Raw genomic sequence first — 14,560 nt, 5'->3', positions numbered from 1 at the left:
AGACCTGGATAGGTGTGGTGGCGGAAGCAATAAGTCCCAGGGAAGAACGTTTGGCATGGGCGAGATCTTGTGAAACCCTACGTTCTAGAAGAGATATGCCCTGGTTTATAGCATCATTGGCCTTAATTATAAAGTTGTCAATAGGGCCAGTTTTAGTACTACCCCCAGCAGCTGCTGTTCTACTGCGACTCCCCCTTGGAGACATGTTGACAATAGGTAGTAGTAAACTAAGCCTATCACGGAGTGGGATCAAAAATTAAAAACCTGTTAGGCACTTCAATATGCGAATATACAAATACCCAGGTACCTAGGGCAGATTATACGTAGCCACGCGATCTGTAAATCAAATCATAACAGATAGCTAATAATCAATATGTTCATTCTCCCAATCCAAATGTTAAACAATTTGGTCCATAGTCCTTAATCCTCAATGCAACTACCCAAACACAGAGTCAGAGTTGTCTAATACCTTAGAGTATGAATGTTAGAGGGCTACACCCGTCCCGTCCTCCTTTGGCCTCTGGAGGGCCGTAGAGGGCCCGCCCTTGTCCCGGGCTTCTCCCGCGCACGTCCCGCGTCGCGGGGGCAAACGCTGTGCTTTATGCGCCCCTGGCGCGGTATCCGGGCGCTAGGGCTGCTGGGTAATGGAGTCCAGCAGGCCCGTGCTCCACTCGGCGGCCGCACCTGTAGTGTGCTGAGCGGCTGCGGGAGGCGAGCCCCTGTGTGCTCGGGTCTTGGCTGGGTGCAGAAACGGCGTCGCTGGTGAGTCCTGGGCTCTCCTTTAGCCCGTTGTAAACGTCCCCGTCTTGCTTCTTAAAGGTAAAGGGACTTTTTTAGACATAATATGGCAGCATAAATAAATAAAACCCGTATTTGTAAATCTCAAACTACTCACCCTTACGGGTCTCAAGGCGCTGGAGGCCATCATGGAAATTAAGTCAGCTATTGCCCAGAGTTACATGGTACTGAGCTGATCTGCCTCCGGAGCCGGGGATCGAACCGTGAGCCCTGTGCTCCAAAGTCAGCGGCCCTGGCCGCTGAACCACACCTCTCCATATGAGGCTACTCTGTTCTGCTCCCTTCATCGCTATCTTAAAGGGTTTGTGAGGGATATTTTTCTTTTTAGCAATTGCTTTGTTCTGGCCCATTTTTTCTCTTCAAGGTGACGAATCTAGCAATCGTAGTTTAGATAAATAGGCTGCATAATCTGTCTCTCTCTCTTAATTGTCTTTGCAGGCCCTCATGAAGAAAGGCGATAATCTACACTTAAGAAAATATATATATATATATATATATATAACTGCTCCGGGGTCCCCGCACGTGGGCTGGGCTATTCAGCGCCTATGACTATAAATGGAAAGCCCCTACTAGAGAAATGATGTTAAAAAAGGCAAATGCAGCACATTTGGTGGCATTATTTTCTAGCCAGTTTGCAATGTTAACACTTTTTGACACAATTATCCCAGAGGCATTGACAATGCATAGATGTCTTAAGAAAGAAAACCACACATTCAGTTGGACCTGTTTAAATTGTTATTCACCAGCAATAGATGATTTTGTTTTCCATGAACACTCAGGAACAGCACGTTAGTTTTGCTGTTCTTTCCTCCTCTCGGGGAGGAATAGTTTGTTTAAAAGCTTCACAGTGTTGCACTGATCAGAAAATGAGTCTATGTATACACACTTAGTGAAATAATGTGTTCCTTCTGCTCATCCCACTTATGTTTTTTATGTTCACACTGTCGGGCCTCTAAAAGCTGTGCTACTGCAGTGCTTTTTTATTAGGTTTCGCCCTGGCGTTGCAACTGCGTAGCAGTTGCTCCGCCCAGGGCGAAATCTCATGATCCTACATATGGGGCTTTGGTCCCGCCTCTGTCTCCCATTGGCTAGCTCCATAAATGGAGGCTAGCCATTGGGAGACATAGGCTGTCAATCACGCTTTCCCGTGAAAACGTGATTCGGGGCGTTTCTCGGTCTTTTTTTAAGTCCCGCCCCTTTGTCCTGGGCCGCGCTGTCATTGGCTGCCGGCCGGGACACCCCCGTGATGTCATTCCCCGGGCCGCGCTGTGATTGGCTGGCCGGCCCGGGACCTGACTTGTTTGTGAAGTTTTTTAAATTGTGAGAACTCGAGCTGGGGGTATTCCCTGCAACTACGAACTGTAGTAAAGGCAACACGCATCCCACCGTCCACCTGTCTTTTCAAGAAGTGATAAAATAATAAGCGTCTCAAAGTAGGAGTTTACGCGCTACACAGCAAACAATGCAAACTGTTGAATTGTGTTAGACGGTCTTGAAACGTGTTCTTTTGCAGATGGCTGAGCGGTTCTACCCGCGGTCTCCTGCCGCCCCCACCCCCGCCTGCAGAAGCACACGCTGCCCACCTCTTCTGCCCGCCGTCCTCTCGGGGGCCTGCACGTCTGCTGGCGCTGCTTTTAATTGCCAAGCCACGTGTTTAATTCATTTGGACAAGTGGCTTCAGTGCGCTGCCCGCTCGGGCAGAAACAAACTGCGGCGTGTAGCCGCGTTTAGCAGGAATTACACAGGTGCCTGTGGAAGGAGCGGAGATGAAACCTGGCCTGTCAGGGGCTTCGTACACCCCGCTGATAAATGAATTTGCTGATAAATAGCTGGGCACAGACGCTTTCAATCGGGTGCTTTGCGATGTCTGTCGGATTTCACAAACGATGTTTACATGCACACAGCGTCTCAAAGTAGGAGTTTACGCGCTACACAGCAAACAATGCAAACTGTTGAATTGTGTTAGACGGTCTTGAAACGTGTTCTTTCGCAGATGGCTGAGCGGTTCTACCCGCGGTCTCCTGCCGCCCCCACCCCCGCCTGCAGAAGCACACGCTGCCCACCTCTTCTGCCCGCCGTCCTCTCAGGGGCCTGCACGTCTGCTGGCGCTGCTTTTAATTGCCGAGCCACGTTTTTAATTCATTTGGACAAGTGGCTTCAGTGCGCTGCCCGCTCGGGCAGAAACAAACTGCGGCGTGTAGCCGCGTTTGCAGGAAATACACAGGTGCCTGTGGAAGGAGCGGAGATGAAACCTGGCCTGTCAGGGGGTTCGTACACCCCGCTGATAAATGAATTTGCTGATAAATAGCTGGGCACAGACTCTTTCAATCGGGTGCTTTGCGATGTCTGTCGGATTTCACAAACAATGTTTACATGCACACAGACAATGCAAACCCACATTGTTTTCAAAGTCCTCAAAATATTGGGTATATTACAAACTATTGTGTTTTCTCTTTTAGAACTCCTACCAATCCGCATTCCTCTCCCTTTCTATTGGCCCTTAGGCCCCTGTCAGGCACCCTGCTTGTGGTATAATGTATTGAAACATTATATGCAAGTCTGTTGGAAAATTTGAAGCCACCTCCGGTCCCCCCCATACATACACTCATCTTACCGACTACCCTATGCCCTGGGCCCCGACTGGCCTATGCAGTAGTGCAGACGGGCACTCTGCGCTCAGATGTATGCTGTGGTTCGAGAGACGCAGCTTGGCACCAGGGAAAGGATGTTTATGCAGTTTCTCACTTTCAGTTGTAACCCAAGTTGAACAGCTACTCCCTATTTTCAGCCTTGATGTGGCCCACCATGGGACTGATGGAACGTTACATGCAGCCTCTGGGGACTCCATCTGAATACACACAGCCTTCTCCATTTCAGTCTGGATATCCCGTGTCAGTCCAGGCAGGTGCCAGCTTGTGATGCAGCTGTGTGGTCGCTTCAAGTGTACTGGCTCGGAGCATCAGAGAAGGTAGAGTAAAAGATAAATCAGAACACAACACAGCGCCCCTCGGCTGCCCCTTGCTGATGGGAGTTCTCTGCGGACACTGTGTTGAGTGCTCACTTATCTCCGCTTTAGCCAGTGCCTTGATTCAGAGGTGAAACCAGGTAATGAACATTCCCCTGAGGCTCTGTGTGTGTGGCTCTGTGTGTGGCTCTGTGTGTGTGTGTGTGTGTGGCTCTGTGTGTGTGTGTGTGTGTGTGTGTGTGTGTGTGTGTGTGTGTGTGTGTGTGTGTGTGTGTGTGTGTGTGTGTGTGTGTGTGTGTGTGTGTGTGTGTGTGTTTTTGTGTGGGGCTCTGTTGGTGTGTGTGGGTCTGTGTGTGGGTCTGTGTCTGTGTGTGGGTCTGTGTTTTTGTGTGGCATTTGCCAGAGATTAAACTATTGGCATTGTAAATGACAATGCCATTTATTTATCTGTGTTCAAAACCGACACATAAATACAAATTTTGTCATTTACAATGCAATAGCTCAACCTTTTCAAAAGGCGAAACCATTGCATTGTAAATGCTTGATCATATGAGCTAGAAACAACTTTTTTGTTTCATTTTTGAAAGTGTGCAGCTGCTGCCTTCGATTTATGTCACATCAGTAGTTCTGAATAAAACATAACTTTACGTCAAATCTTTACAGCTCAAACCCAGAAAATTAAACCACGCAATAGCACAGCTTTGCAAGTAGTGGTATTTCCTTGTTGGATATTTGGTCAATTAGGACAATTACGTTTGTGGACTCAGAGCAGCATTCTTTTAATTTTTAAATCTCTTCTGTGTCATTCCTGAAGAAGCTGGCCATATTCTCACCTAAATCCTGATATTTTACTACATTTCCCTTCTGCACTTGGAAGGATATTTGTTGTGTGTAGAAGACCGGTGCCCTGGCACTCGGTCTGCATTGCTCTTTTGCAAAATGGCTTGAATACATTTTAAAGAGTTAGAGTTATTCTCTAATGGCATTGTTAAGAGTTAAGAAGTACAGAAGGTTGCAGAGATGGCATCAATGTATTATACACATTTTTTCATAAGCACTTGCTCATATCTTTCAGTCCTATTTTTCACTGTCTGTTGTCTATAGACCTAATAAATATTGTTCACTGGCTTGGTGCACCTTGCAGTCATTGAATATAGAGATCGACTTGAGTTGCTACTTTAGGTCTCACCCTAAGGAATTGCCTTCATTTGGTGTACTAAAACTGCCATCTTCCATGATGATTGTGCTTTATAGTCATGGATAAAGGTTTCTGCCCAGTGTACCGTATTCAATAACACAACTGTGATCTCTTCTGTCTCACTGTAGTGACAGTACCTGTTATGCATTCTCTTTAGTGTTTTAATATTCCATATTTTTAATTTCTTCAGTATAAAGTGAGAGCCTACATCCAAATGAAATCTTTGAAAGCATGTAAAAGGGAGATAAAGTCTGTTATGAATACAGCTGGAAATGTAAGTATTGGGCATGATTACCTTTCATTACAGTACATAATAAATGAATAATGTGTTATCAAATAAAATGTGGACTATCCTGTTATTGATTTCATAACCACTATAATAAACCAACAGTGGTTCCTACTTAACATTCAATGGACATTTTTCACGTATACCTATTTGTAACCAGAACTTTAAATAATCCCTCCTGTCATATCATTCATTTGTGTTCCCATTTTCTTGCTATGTGTTTAACTTGTGTTATATACACTAATCAAAATAGCCTAGTTTTCAGCTCCCTTTTGGAGCTAATCCTATTACTCACCTCTAAAACCCATCAATCCTCCGTAACCTGGCATCCTGCTGTCCTTCTTTTTGCATTGGCTGGATATTGTCAACACAGGAGCACTGGAAAGCTTCTAACAATAGTATTGCCGTACATATTTTTTATACATGCTCTTTCTTTATTATTCATCTGGAGTATGACCTTGTTCTACAGATACATCAGCAGTTGTCCCCACATATTTCATGTTTACTCTGCCTATCAAGAATAGGTTCTTGCAGTGCATCTACCTTTTTGGGGGCAGCTCTGTTCATTCTTTCATATATTTCATACTCAAAGACACATACTTTCGATTTTGTGTTTATATTTACAAAGCTATAGACTTGTGTGACACATCCAAAGATGAGCACTTTATTGTTGTAACTAATGTGCTCGTTCAGTTTAGATTCAAAAGCACTCGGAAAAGAAATGTAAGATTACTTTTCTTCTGCTCGGAAAAGAAAGAGGTAAGGATATGGGGAGAGGGGTTGGCCTAACGGTTAAGGTGCTCGACCTCGGACCTGGGGATCTGGGTTCGAGTCTCGGTAACGACGCCAAAAACCCCCTGTGATTCTGGGCAAATCACTTAATCTCCCCGTGCCTAAAAAAAAAAATATGAAAGTGTGTCCTCATGTAACGTAACTGGTGCTAACTGATTCGGTTCGGTTCTAGTTCGCGCTATATAAAACTCTGGAAAAAAAAAATGGGAAAAGTCTCATTAGAGTGTACCCTTTAAATAGAAGATTGATTCGACATCAGCTATGATGTTACAATCTGCAATATTTACACAGTTTGAAGAATGTGTGCCTCCAGAGGTAGCTGATGAGTTTTTCTTTAGGCTTTCATAGGGAAAAGGGAGCATCACTGGAACTGCTACGACTAAACCAGGACACTGCAGACGCTACAGGTCGAGATATGATCGGTTTTGTTGCCGTAAGTTAGTATGTGTAGTTACTTACCTCTTAAGGACAGGTTGACATTGGGGCAAAGCAACAGACAGAGGTTTTCTTGGTATACAGACGAGTCTTGCTTATGTTCCAGAGTGAAGTTTTTCACAGCAAAATCCTTTGGTGCTATTGTGTGTGTGAGAGAGAGAGAGAGAGATGAGCATCTTTTTGGGTTGTTCTACTTTTTATATCTGTGTTCTGCTGGTATGTTAGACTAGGGACACTGGCTGCTGGACAGTCATCCAGTGCATGTGCTGTGAGCCTAAAATTTTGAAAGTTTGGCTATACCCAGTTGGCATATTGAACATTTATGAATGATCAGAATATTATGTTGTCGAAACTGCACGTGTAGTAAATCTAAATGTCACAAGTGGGCCTCAGCATATATGCAGTTCTCTTATTGCATCCCTTGAATATGCAGCATAAAAACTGAAACAGCAGGCCAAAGAAAATCATTTTGCAATGTAGAAAATGCTGCTTTCTACACTGGATATGTCATCCCTAGAGTGCCTTGGAATCCACAGTGTTTTGGTGCGTGACGTGAAATCTAAAATATTCAGTATGAAAATTGTTGCATCCCTGCACTGACTAGCTTAAAGGTCTAGATTTAGTTTGTACGCTGCAGCAGCTTCTCCCTGTTGAAAAGGTTTTCTCTGTATTAAGTGTCAAAATTCCATAAGTTAGCTTGTGAAAAACACTACAGAGAAGATCTGCTCACCAATGGAATATTTATGCAAACTTTCCACTGTTGATGTTTTTTTTGGTAAATATATTTTGTGGGTGAATATGTAAAACGCTTTATTTGAGAGGCTAAGCAGCAATTAATTATGTCTGCAATTAACTCTTTGACTAGGCATTAAAGAACAGAGTAATTTTTACAGTGAAGCACTCCTAAATTTCAATATTTTACACAATAATTTTAACCTTTTTTTGGCGTGCAACAATGGGATACTTGATGTTACTACACGTCAAAAACAATCACTCTATTTGAAGTTCAATCAACCTGACCATTATGCACAATTGCAATAGCATTTGCAATCATTTTTCTCAATTTTTGAAACTAATGTATAAACCTATTTCAAAAACAATGTTTTCATCCCATTAAACTGCTTTAGTTTACACAAAAATACGACATGAACAAACACGTTCTTATTGATCAAAAACTTGCTTAATTTCTATTTCCAATCTTCTTCAAAAATTATTTAATTCTGCTTTGAATTCTTGCTTGCCCGATGCATTTCGGGCAGTGAGCCCTTCATCGGGGCTTCAATCTGCACATACTCCTTTACACGAACAAACTACTCGTGACACTGTTTCCTTGTTCTGAATGCAGTGTAATATCTAGGTAAAAGGTCAGTCCCTGTAAACCATGACAAGTGTAATGTAGGGAGAGAATATAGGTGAAGGGTAACAAGTTTACCAAGGACTATATTATAGTCCCTATATGGAATATATATATATGGAGGAAAAACAAATGGTGCATACAGTTACTTCACAACAACTTATAGGACCAATCTCCTTGACTTAAGATGAGTTAAGAGCCAGGTCCAAATGAGCACAAAGAAGTCACACCGGGTGGCCAAGTGCAGAGGTGCAGTACATCATTGGGTGCACAGTGTTAGTTATGGGGATCCGTTCGGTCGGAAATAAAGTCCTCACATTTTTTTTCTTCGGTAACTGAAGGGTGCAGGGGACTAGCTCCACTACTCCACAGGAGTTCCTGAGTCTTGGCAGAAGTGCTGGCGGTCCTCCCAGGCTTTTGGAGGCACAGCAGCTCACATGATCAGTCCACTTTGGCGCGATTGTCGGGCGTAGCAAACAGCTTGGTAGGGTTGGGGCCAAGTCAGTTGCTCCTTCCACAGTTCTTGCTTTTCGTGGCTCTTCAGTCCTTCTTTTGGGTCAGCAGGATCTGTTTTCCTGGTGCCAGGGGCTCCCCTAAATGCTAGATTTAGGTGCGTTAGGAGAGTGTACGGTAGTAGCCAGTGGGTTACTTACCAGGGGTAAGTCACTACGCCCCCTTTAAGACCACTTCCTGTCAGACTTTCGTCATTTACTTCTGGTAGTCCACCTTAGGGGTGCAACTAGCCGGAAGGTGAACACTCCTCTCGGACTACTGATTTTCCTGCCTGTCCAGGCTCCAAATGGGCCCTGGACAGGGGACTCTGTATCCTCTCCTGTGAGGGAAGCCAGATTTGCATACCAAATGCGGTGAGCTCCTTGAAGCTCCCTGCCTTGGAATGCTAATCTGCTAGTCAACCCGTGCCTGCGCAGGCTTTGTTTCTGACCTTCTGAGAGCAAAGGCTATCACCCCTGGAGGTCAGAAACTAGTCTGTGGCAGCAGGCTGGCTAGGACCAGTCAGTCAGCACACTAGTAGTAGGTAGGTTTTCAGGGGGCACCCCTAAGGTGCTGTCTTGGTGCATGTATTAATAAATCCATCACTGGAATCAGTGTGGGTTTATTAATATGAGATGTTTGAAAACAAACATCTTGGGTTTCAGTGAAGCCATCATGTAGCTGTGGAACTCGTTTTCACCAGTGTCCACCACATGTACTTATAATGGCTTCCCTGGTCTCTTGCACTGAAAGCAATTGAACTGTTCAGCATAGGAGCATATCTGCTCATGCAGATATGTCCACGCATGCAGTATGATGCACCCTGCCTAAGGGCTGTAAGGCCTACTGTACGGGTGACTTACCCAGGCTTCATGCAGTGTCTGTGGGCATTGCACACCGGGGTGTGTGCGTGCCGTGTTTTTAGGTCTCGGCCTATTCCCATTCCGCAGGAATGGAATAGGACGAGTCTATAGCAGTGAAACCAAGACTTAAACTAAGGTCTACCAAAAAGAGGTTTTCCACGAGTGCATGTGCACATGCACGAGCCCGAGCCTACTGCCTGCCTCCTAGGCAATCTGCTTCTCCGCCCCCCTGGTGTTTCTGGCTTGCTCTTCAAAGGCTCCCCATACCATTTGCTCCTGCCTCCCCGCCCAAAGCTTCACACTTGCCGTGAGCTCGCATTTCTGCCCAGCAGCTTCAAAGGGATCTTCTTTCCCGCCCACTGCTTCACACTTCACGGCCTGGCGGGCGTGACTCGCATTTCTCCTCCCCCCCTCCCCACAGCAATGCCAAGAGCTTGTTTTACAGGTTCCTAGAGGCCTTTCAGATTCCCTATCATTCAGCAGCTTGACTTCAAAAGGATTTCATTTTGCGGCCGCGTTTTTTCTGCCCCTGTTAGGCTCGTTTTTTTTGTGCCTTTGCCATCTTCTTTCATCACATATTCACCATCCTGACAAAATGCATCCACAGGCACAGACATTAATGGGTCACCCTCTTTTCGAACCTTTTATCTCCCTCTTAAAACTGTCCATTTGCTTTCAGCTTAAAGGGATCTCTCTCTCTTATACTCATGACTAACCCCCCGCCTCCCCCCCCCTCATCGGAAAGTCAACAGATTGTCAACTATGCTGATTGGTGGAGGGAGAGCTCATATTATACTGCCGTGTTTCTATTGCACGCTTTTCACTGTATTTCTTTCAACAAGTGTCCTGCCCATCCGCCCATCCGCAAGCGTCAGACATCCGCAAGCGTCAGACATCACCAAGCGTCAGGCATCCGCAAGCGTCAGGCATCCGCAAGCGTCAGGCATCCGCAAGCAACAGACATCCGCAAGCAACAGACATCCCCAAGCAACAGACATCCGCAAGCAACAGACATCCGCAAGCGTCCGACATCCGCAAGCGTCCGACATCCGCAAGCGTCCGACATCCGCAAGCGTCCGACATCCGCAAGCGTCCGACATCCGCAAGCGTCCGACATCCGCAAGCGTCCGACATCCACAAGCGTCGGACATCCACAAGCGTCGGACATCCACAAGCGTCGGACATCCACAAGCGCCAGACATCCACAACCGGATGTCGGACATCCACAAGCGTCGGACATCCACAAGCGTCGGACATCCACAAGCGTCGGACATCCACAAGCGTCGGACATCCACAAGCGTCGGACATCCACAAGCGTCGGACATCCACAAGCGTCGGACATCCACAAGCGTCAGACATCCACAAGCGCCAGACATCCACAAGCGTCAGACATCCACAAGCGTCAGACATCCACAAGCGTCAGACATCCACAAGCGTCAGACATCCGCAAGCGTCAGGCATGCGCAAGCGTCAGGCATGCGCAAGCGTCAGGCATGCGCAAGCGTCAGGCATGCGCAAGCGTCAGGCATGCGCAAGCGTCAGGCATGCGCAAGCGTCCGGCATGCGCAAGCGTCCGGCATGCGCAAGCGTCAGGCATGCGCAAGCGTCAGGCATGCGCAAGCGTCCGGCATGCGCAAGCGTCCGGCATGCGCAAGCGTCCGGCATGCGCAAGCGTCCGGCATGCGCAAGCGTCCGGCATCACCAAGCGTCCGGCATGCGCAATCACCAAGCGTCCGGCATCACCAAGCGTCCGGCATCACCAAGCGTCCGGCATCACCAAGCGTCCGGCATCACCAAGCGTCCGGCATCACCAAGCGTCCGGCATCACCAAGCGTCCGGCATCACCAAGCGTCCGGCATCACCAAGCGTCCGGCATCACCAAGCGTCAGACATCACCAAGCGTCAGACATCACCAAGCGTCCGGCATCACCAAGCGTCAGACATCACCAAGCGTCAGACATCACCAAGCGTCAGACATCAGACATCACCAAGCGTCAGACATCAGACATCACCAAGCGTCAGACATCAGACATCACCAAGCGTCAGACATCAGACATCACCAAGCGTCAGACATCAGACATCACCAAGCGTCAGACATCAGACATCACCAAGCGTCAGACATCACCAAGCGTCAGACATCAGACATCACCAAGCGTCAGACATCAGACATCACCAAGCGTCAGACATCGGACATCACCAAGCGTCAGACATCAGACATCACCAAGCGTCAGACATCAGACATCACCAAGCGTCAGACATCAGACATCACCAAGCGTCAGACATCAGACATCACCAAGCGTCAGACATCAGACATCACCAAGCGTCAGACATCAGACATCACCAAGCGTCAGACATCAGACATCACCAAGCGTCAGACATCAGACATCACCAAGCGTCAGACATCAGACATCACCAAGCGTCAGACATCAGGCATCACCAAGCGTCAGGCATCACCAAGCGTCAGGCATGCGCAAGCGTCAGGCATGCGCAAGCGTCAGGCATGCGCAAGCGTCCGGCATCACCAAGCGTCCGGCATCACCAAGCGTCCGGCATCACCAAGCGTCCGGCATCACCAAGCGTCCGGCATGCGCAAGCGTCCGGCATGCGCAAGCGTCCGGCATCACCAAGCGTCCGGCATCACCAAGCGTCCGGCATCACCAAGCGTCCGGCAACAGACATCAGACATCACCAAGCGTCCGGCAACAGACATCAGACATCACCAAGCGTCAGACATCACCAAGCGTCCGGCGTCAGACATCAGACATCACCAAGCGTCAGACATCACCAAGCGTCAGACATCACCAAGCGTCAGACATCACCAAGCGTCAGACATCACCAAGCGTCAGACATCACCAAGCGTCAGACATCACCAAGCGTCAGACATCACCAAGCGTCAGACATCACCAAGCGTCGGACATCCACAAGCGTCGGACATCCACAAGCGTCGGACATCCACAAGCGCCAGACATCCACAACCGGATGTCGGACATCCACAAGCGTCGGACATCCACAAGCGTCGGACATCCACAAGCGTCGGACATCCACAAGCGTCGGACATCCACAAGCGTCGGACGTCCACAAGCGTCGGACATCCACAAGCGTCGGACATCCACAAGCGTCAGACATCCACAAGCGCCAGACATCCACAAGCGTCAGACATCCACAAGCGTCAGACATCCACAAGCGTCAGACATCCACAAGCGTCAGACATCCGCAAGCGTCAGGCATGCGCAAGCGTCAGGCATGCGCAAGCGTCAGGCATGCGCAAGCGTCAGGCATGCGCAAGCGTCAGGCATGCGCAAGCGTCCGGCATGCGCAAGCGTCCGGCATGCGCAAGCGTCAGGCATGCGCAAGCGTCAGGCATGCGCAAGCGTCCGGCATGCGCAAGCGTCCGGCATGCGCAAGCGTCCGGCATGCGCAAGCGTCCGGCATGCGCAAGCGTCCGGCATCACCAAGCGTCCGGCATGCGCAATCACCAAGCGTCCGGCATCACCAAGCGTCCGGCATCACCAAGCGTCCGGCATCACCAAGCGTCCGGCATCACCAAGCGTCCGGCATCACCAAGCGTCCGGCATCACCAAGCGTCCGGCATCACCAAGCGTCCGGCATCACCAAGCGTCCGGCATCACCAAGCGTCAGACATCACCAAGCGTCAGACATCACCAAGCGTCCGGCATCACCAAGCGTCAGACATCACCAAGCGTCAGACATCACCAAGCGTCAGACATCAGACATCACCAAGCGTCAGACATCAGACATCACCAAGCGTCAGACATCAGACATCACCAAGCGTCAGACATCAGACATCACCAAGCGTCAGACATCAGACATCACCAAGCGTCAGACATCAGACATCACCAAGCGTCAGACATCACCAAGCGTCAGACATCAGACATCACCAAGCGTCAGACATCAGACATCACCAAGCGTCAGACATCGGACATCACCAAGCGTCAGACATCAGACATCACCAAGCGTCAGACATCAGACATCACCAAGCGTCAGACATCAGACATCACCAAGCGTCAGACATCAGACATCACCAAGCGTCAGACATCAGACATCACCAAGCGTCAGACATCAGACATCACCAAGCGTCAGACATCAGACATCACCAAGCGTCAGACATCAGACATCACCAAGCGTCAGACATCAGACATCACCAAGCGTCAGACATCAGACATCACCAAGCGTCAGACATCAGGCATCACCAAGCGTCAGGCATCAGGCATCACCAAGCGTCAGGCATCACCAAGCGTCAGGCATGCGCAAGCGTCAGGCATGCGCAAGCGTCAGGCATGCGCAAGCGTCCGGCATCACCAAGCGTCCGGCATCACCAAGCGTCCGGCATCACCAAGCGTCCGGCATCACCAAGCGTCCGGCATCACCAAGTGTCCGGCATGCGCAAGCGTCCGGCATCACCAAGCGTCCGGCATCACCAAGCGTCCGGCATCACCAAGCGTCCGGCATCACCAAGCGTCCGGCAACAGACATCAGACATCACCAAGCGTCCGGCAACAGACATCAGACATCACCAAGCGTCAGACATCACCAAGCGTCCGGCGTCAGACATCAGACATCACCAAGCGTCAGACATCACCAAGCGTCAGACATCACCAAGCGTCAGACATCACCAAGCGTCAGACATCACCAAGCGTCAGACATCACCAAGCGTCAGACATCACCAAGCGTCAGACATCACCAAGCGTCAGACATCACCAAGCGTCAGACATCACCAAGCGTCAGACATCACCAAGCGTCAGACATCACCAAGCGTCAGACATCACCAAGCGTCAGACATCACCAAGCGTCAGACATCACCAAGCGTCAGACATCACCAAGCGTCAGACATCACCAAGCGTCAGACATCACCAAGCGTCAGACATCACCAAGCGTCAGACATCACCAAGCGTCAGACATCACCAAGCGTCAGACATCACCAAGCGTCAGACATCACCAAGCGTCAGACATCACCAAGCGTCAGACATCACCAAGCGTCAGACATCACCAAGCGTCAGACATAAGACATCACCAAGCGTCAGACATAAGACATCACCAAGCGTCAGACATCAGACATCACCAAGCGTCAGACATCAGACATCACCAAGCGTCAGACGTCAGACATCACCAAGCGTCAGACATCACCAAGCGTCAGACGTCAGACGTCAGACATCACCAAGCGTCAGACGTCAGACGTCAGACATCACCAAGCGTCAGACGTCAGACATCAGACATCACCAAGCGTCAGACGTCAGACATCAGACATCACCAAGCGTCAGACGTCAGACATCAGACATCACCAAGCGTCAGACGTCAGACATCAGACATCACCAAGCGTCAGACGTCAGACATCAGACATCACCAAGCGTCAGACATC

General features: G+C 48.8%; 1 protein-coding gene across 4 annotated transcripts in view; it reads left to right on the top strand.

The window, feature by feature from the left end:
* CNOT10 (CCR4-NOT transcription complex subunit 10) overlaps positions 1-14,560 on the top strand; it is a 517,759-nt gene that overhangs the window by 229,642 nt on the left and 273,557 nt on the right. For all 4 annotated transcript variants that reach the window (XM_078663928.1, XM_078663926.1, XM_078663927.1 and 1 more), the window contains one exon: positions 5,152-5,235. In XM_078663928.1, coding sequence (XP_078520054.1) covers positions 5,152-5,235 — 84 coding nt within the window. The remainder of the gene's footprint in view (positions 1-5,151; positions 5,236-14,560) is intronic.

The sequence above is a fragment of the Lissotriton helveticus genome, chromosome 10, assembly GCF_964261635.1.
Source record: "Lissotriton helveticus chromosome 10, aLisHel1.1, whole genome shotgun sequence".
In the NCBI taxonomy this organism is placed as follows: Eukaryota; Metazoa; Chordata; class Amphibia; order Caudata; family Salamandridae; genus Lissotriton; species Lissotriton helveticus.
This window is presented reverse-complemented; position numbering and strand designations above follow the sequence as displayed.